The sequence below is a fragment of the Cherax quadricarinatus genome, chromosome 89 (assembly GCF_038502225.1).
Source record: "Cherax quadricarinatus isolate ZL_2023a chromosome 89, ASM3850222v1, whole genome shotgun sequence".
NCBI classification, from domain to species: domain Eukaryota; kingdom Metazoa; phylum Arthropoda; class Malacostraca; order Decapoda; family Parastacidae; genus Cherax; species Cherax quadricarinatus.
In genome coordinates, this window is record NC_091380.1 from 8411116 (window position 1) to 8417115 (window position 6000).

The 6000-nt window shown below is 49.5% G+C and overlaps 1 protein-coding gene across 20 annotated transcripts in view; it reads left to right on the forward strand.

The window, feature by feature from the left end:
* Positions 1–5394, forward strand: part of LOC128697224 (facilitated trehalose transporter Tret1) — a 42670-nt gene extending 37276 nt beyond the window's left edge. For 16 of the 20 annotated variants that reach the window (XM_053788790.2, XM_053788806.2, XM_070104148.1 and 13 more), the window contains exon 10: positions 567–5394. In XM_053788790.2, coding sequence (XP_053644765.2) covers positions 567–749 — 183 coding nt within the window. In that variant the 3' untranslated portion in view covers positions 750–5394. The remainder of the gene's footprint in view (positions 1–566) is intronic. The other 4 variants (XR_011394565.1, XM_053788804.2, XM_053788796.2 and 1 more) reach the window with 4 other exon arrangements.
* The last annotated feature ends 606 nt before the right edge of the window (positions 5395–6000 follow it).

The following is a 6000-nucleotide window of genomic DNA, read 5'->3' on the forward strand; positions in this document are numbered from 1 at the left end:
AGACATCCAGGGGTCTTGAAGACAACCAGGGGTCTTGAAGACAACCAGAGGTCTTGAAGACAACCAGGGGTCTTGAAGACAACCAGGGGTCTTGAAGACATCCAGGGGTCTTGAAGACAACCAGGGGTCTTGAAGACAACCAGGGGTCTTGAAGACAATCAGGGGTCTTGAAGACATCCAGGGGTCTTGAAGACAACCAGGGGTCTTGAAGACATCCATGGGTCTTGAATACAACCAGGGGTCTTGAAGACAACCAGGGGTCTTGAAGACAGCCAGGGGTCTTGAAGACATTCAGGGGTCTTGAAGACAACCAGGGGTCTTGAAGACAACCAGGGGTCTTGAAGACAGCCAGGGGTCTTGAAGACAACCAGGGGTCTTGAAGACATCCAGGGGTCATGAAGACATCCAGGGGTCTTGAAGACAGCCAGGGGTCTAACTTTTTTTTCCCTTGTAACTCTTTTCACCCAGATTCTCTTCTGACCCTCAATGGAAATAACTCAAAGTCAGCTATATATGATAATCTAAGTAACTTTGTGTATAACTGAATTAACTTACTGACCCAACAGGCAGCAAGTGTGCCATTCTCAGTAGCAACCTTGGCATCCTTCGCTTCCCTGCAGCTCTACACCCCTATGAGGAATGGACTCACACAGCCAGGCCTTTATGGATTTTATGCTGCCGTCTGCGCTCTTGGTGTTCCTTTCACTGTCTTTTTTGTGAGGGAAACAATGGGGGAGAAGGTGGGATAACTCGCCGAATATCTTCATTATCGGAGGAAGGTGGGATAACTCACCGAATATCTTCATTATCGGAGGAAGGTGGGATAACTCACCGAATATCATCTTCATTATCGGAGGAAGGTGGGATAACTCACCGAATATCATCTTCATTATCGGAGGAAGGTGGGATAACTCACCGAATATCATCTTCATTATCGGAGGAAGGTGGGATAACTCACCGAATATCATCTTCATTATCTGAGGAAGGTGGGATAACTCACCGAATATCACTTTCATTATCGGAGGAAGGTGGGATAACTCACCGAATATCACTTTCATTATCGGAGGAAGGTGGGATAACTCACCGAATATCATCTTCATTATCGGAGGAAGGTGGGATAACTCACCGAATATCATCTTCATTATCGGAGGAAGGTGGGATAACTCGCCGAATATCACTTTCATTATCGGAGGAAGGTGGGATAACTCACCGAATATCATCTTCATTATCGGAGGAAGGTGGGATAACTCACCGAATATCATCTTCATTATCGGAGGAAGGTGGGATAACTCACCGAATATCATCTTCATTATCGGAGGAAGGTGGGATAACTCGCCGAATATCACTTTCATTATCGGAGGAAGGTGGGATAACTCACCGAATATCACTTTCATTATCGGAGGAAGGTGGGATAACTCACCGAATATCATCTTCATTATCGGAGGAAGGTGGGATAACTCGCCGAATATCACTTTCATTATCGGAGGAAGGTGGGATAACTCACCGAATATCATCTTCATTATCGGAGGAAGGTGGGATAACTCACCGAATATCATCTTCATTATCGGAGGAAGGTGGGATAACTCGCCGAATATCATCTGGGGATATCGGAGGAAGGTGGGATAACTCGCCGAATATCATCTGGGGATAACTCGCCTAAGCAACCCAAATTGACAGATTTAAGATTAAGACACATGTACAATATTTCGCCTACATAGTAGACTTCAGTCAAATACAGAGGCAGTAGTAATGAAAAGAAGATGATATAATCAGTCCATCAACCTTGGAGGTGGTCAGTCCATCAAGGACCCCAGTGGAAATAAGTCACTGACTTTTTTGGGTTGTCCTTGATAATCTACACATATACTGCCATGTATGATAATTTATGTAACTGTATTTATGTGTACCTGTACCCGAACAAACTTACCTCAGCCTGGAGAAGAGTTCAGCTCCATGGAGCTGAACTCTTCTCCAGGCTGAGGGACTGACCACCTTGTTCCAGACCATGGTGCTGAACTCTTCTCCAGGCTGAGGGACTGACCACCTTGTTCCAGACCATGGTGCTGAACTCTTCTCCAGGCTGACAGGACTGACCACCATGTTCCAGACCATGGTGCTGAACTCTTCTCCAGGCTGAGGGACTGACCATCTTGTTCCAGACCATGGTGCTGAACTCTTCTCCAGGCTGAGGGACTGACCACCATGTTCCAGACCATGGTGCTGAACTCTTCTCCAGGCTGAGGGACTGACCACCTTGTTCCAGACCATGGTGCTGAACTGTTCTCCAGGCTGAGGGACTGACCACCTTGTTCCAGACCATGGAGCTGAACTGTTATCCAGGCTGAGGGACTGACCACCTTGTTCCAGACCATGGAGCTGAATTGTTCTCCAGGCTGAGGGACTGACCACCTTGTTCCAGACCATGGAGCTGAATTGTTCTCCAGGCTGAGGGACTGACCACCTTGTTCCAGACCATGGAACTGAATTGTTCTCCAGGCTGAGGGACTGACCATGTTCCAGACCATGGAGCTGAACTGTTCTCCAAGCTGAGGGACTGACCACCTTGTTCCAGACCATGGAGCTGAACTGTTCTCCAGGCTGAGGGACTGACCACCTTGTTCCAGACCATGAAGCTGAACTGTTCTCCAGGCTGAGGGACTGACCACCTTGTTCCAGACCATGGAGCTGAACTCTTCTCTAGGCTGAGGGACTGACCACCTTGTTCCAGACCATGGAGCTGAATTGTTCTCCAGGCTGAGGGACTGACCACCTTGTTCCAGACCATGGAGCTGAACTGTTCTCCAGGCTGAGGGACTGACCACCTTGTTCCAGACCATGGTGCTGAACTGTTCTCCAGGCTGAGGGACTGACCACCTTGTTCCAGACCATGGAGCCGAACTGTTCTCCAGGCTTAGGGACTGACCACCTTGTTCCAGACCATGGTGCTGAACTCTTCTCCAGGCTGAGGGACTGACCACCTTGTTCCAGACCATGGAGCTGAACTGTTATCCAGGCTGAGGGACTGACCACCTTGTTCCAGACCATGGAGCTGAATTGTTCTCCAGGCTGAGGGACTGACCACCTTGTTCCAGACCATGGAGCTGAACTCTCCTCCAGGCTGAGGGACTGACCACCTTGTTCCAGACCATGGAGCTGAATTGTTCTCCAGGCTGAGGGACTGACCATGTTCCAGATCATGGAGCTGAACTGTTCTCCAGGCTGAGGGACTGACCACCTTGTTCCAGACCATGGAGCTGAATTGTTCTCCAGGCTGAGGGACTGACCACCTTGTTCCAGACCATGGAGCTGAACTCTTCTCCAGGCTGTGGGACTGACCACCTTGTTCCAGACCATGGAGCTGAACTCTTCTCCAGGCTGAGGGACTGACCACCTTGTTCCAGACCATGGAGCTGAACTCTTCTCCAGGCTGAGGGACTGACCACCTTGTTCCAGACCATGGAGCTGAACTCTTCTCCAGGCTGAGGGACTGACCACCTTGTTCCAGACCATGGAGCTGAATTGTTCTCCAGGCTGAGGGACTGACTACCTTGTTCCAGACCATGGTGCTGAGCTGTTCTCCAGGTTGAGGGACTGACCACCTTGTTCCAAACCATGGTGCTGAACTGTTCACCAGGTTGAGGGACTGACCACCTTGTTCCAGACCATGGAGCTGAATTGTTCTCCAGGCTGAGGGACTGACCCCCTTGTTCCAGACCATGGAGCTGAACTCTTCTCCAGGCTGAGGGACTGACCACCTTGTTCCAGACCATGGAGCTGAATTGTTCTCCAGGCTGAGGGACTGACCACCTTGTTCCAGACCATGGAGCTGAATTGTTCTCCAGGCTGAGGAACTGACCACCTTGTTCCAGACCATGGAGCTGAACTCTTCTCCAGGCTGAGGGACTGACCACCTTGTTCCAGACCATGGAGCTGAACTCTTCTCCAGGCTGAGGGACTGACCACCTTGTTCCAGACCATGGAGCTGAATTGTTCTCCAGGCTGAGGGACTGACTACCTTGTTCCAGACCATGGTGCTGAGCTGTTCTCCAGGTTGAGGGACTGACCACCTTGTTCCAAACCATGGTGCTGAACTGTTCACCAGGTTGAGGGACTGACCACCTTGTTCCAGACCATGGAGCTGAATTGTTCTCCAGGCTGAGGGACTGACCCCCTTGTTCCAGACCATGGAGCTGAACTCTTCTCCAGGCTGAGGGACTGACCACCTTGTTCCAGACCATGGAGCTGAATTGTTCTCCAGGCTGAGGGACTGACCACCTTGTTCCAGACCATGGAGCTGAATTGTTCTCCAGGCTGAGGAACTGACCACCTTGTTCCAGACCATGGAGCTGAACTCTTCTCCAGGCTGAGGGACTGACCACCTTGTTCCAGACCATGGAGCTGAACTCTTCTCCAGGCTGAGGGACTGACCACCTTGTTCCAGACCATGGAGCTGAATTGTTCTCCAGGCTGAGGGACTGACCACCTTGTTCCAGACCATGGAGCTGAACTGTTCTCCAGGCTGAGGGACTGACCACCTTGTTCCAGACCATGGAGCTGAACTCTTCTCCAGGCTGAGGGACTGACCACCTTGTTCCAGACCATGGAGCTGAATTGTTCTCCAGGCTGAGGGACTGACCACCTTGTTCCAGACCATGGAGCTGAATTGTTCTCCAGGCTGAGGGACTGACCACCTTGTTCCAGACCATGGAGCTGAACTCTTCTCCAGGCTGAGGGACTGACCACCTTGTTTCAGACCATGGAGCTGAACTCTTCTCCAGGCTGAGGGACTGACCACCTTGTTCCAGACCATGGTGCTGAACTGTTATCCAGGCTGAGGGACTGACCACCTTGTTCCAGACCATGGTGCTGAACTGTTCTCCAGGCTGAGGGACTGACCACCCCAGATACTTTTTCCCCAAGGTTGATGGACTGATTACATCCTAATTTCACTACTACTGCTTCCTTTGTATTTTACTGAAGAAGCCTACTGTGTAGGCGAAATATTCAACGTATTATTCTGTACCAAGAAAATCGTGGAGATACAGGAACAATACATGAAGATTAGTAATGCTCACTGTATGCTAGTGTGGGTGTATGACCCACTTAATATTTGTATTTATAACTCATTACAATTGTGACCAGGTGTGGACGTATCAGTGGTTCATTACTTTGTAATTTGTTCATGACTGTAACCATGTATAGGAGTGAAGCTGATTCATTACCTCTGTAACTTGCCATGATTGTGACCAGATCTACCTGGAGTTCCTTACCTTTGTAACTTGTTCAGCTATCATAACTTTGGGGTCCAGTCACTGCACCCATTACGTACCTTTGTAATCTTTTGACTACCGCCCACAGGATGGGTATGGGGTGCATAATAAACATATTAAACAACTCGCTTTTTACTATAAGTATACCTGTAACAGCCTGGTTGATCAGGCCCTGATCCATCATGAGGCCTGGTCACAGATCGGGCCGCGGGGGACGTTGACCCCCGGAACTCTCTCCAGGTATACACCAGATGGTTTCGGGAATCAACGCTCCCCTCCCGGCCCAGTCTGTGTCGCGGGGACCTCTACACCAGACTAGACCTGGTTGATGGCTTAATCGACCAGGCTGTTAGTTACAGCAAGACGAAATCCAATATATGCACCACAGCTTGCTGATCAGGAAGTGACTTGAGGAATTAAGACAGTCTTAGGTTAGGTTAGGTCAGGTTTGTCAGATAACAGGATAAGTGTTTCGTAACGTGGGTTGTAGTCACATGATGACCCACAGCTGGAGCTTTTGGTGATCTGACCGAGGCCTTCCACTGGCTTACCCTTCCACTACTTTAAAAAATATAGTTAGAGTGCTGAAGAGTCTTAGTACCTTTGTACTTATTGGGTTAGATCTTTGTGTACTTATCACACCCCTGCTTTTCTCTGGGGTATGTTGATGATAAGACACATGTGCAACAGTTAGGTACTATCTATATTCCGAAACGTTTCGCCTACACAG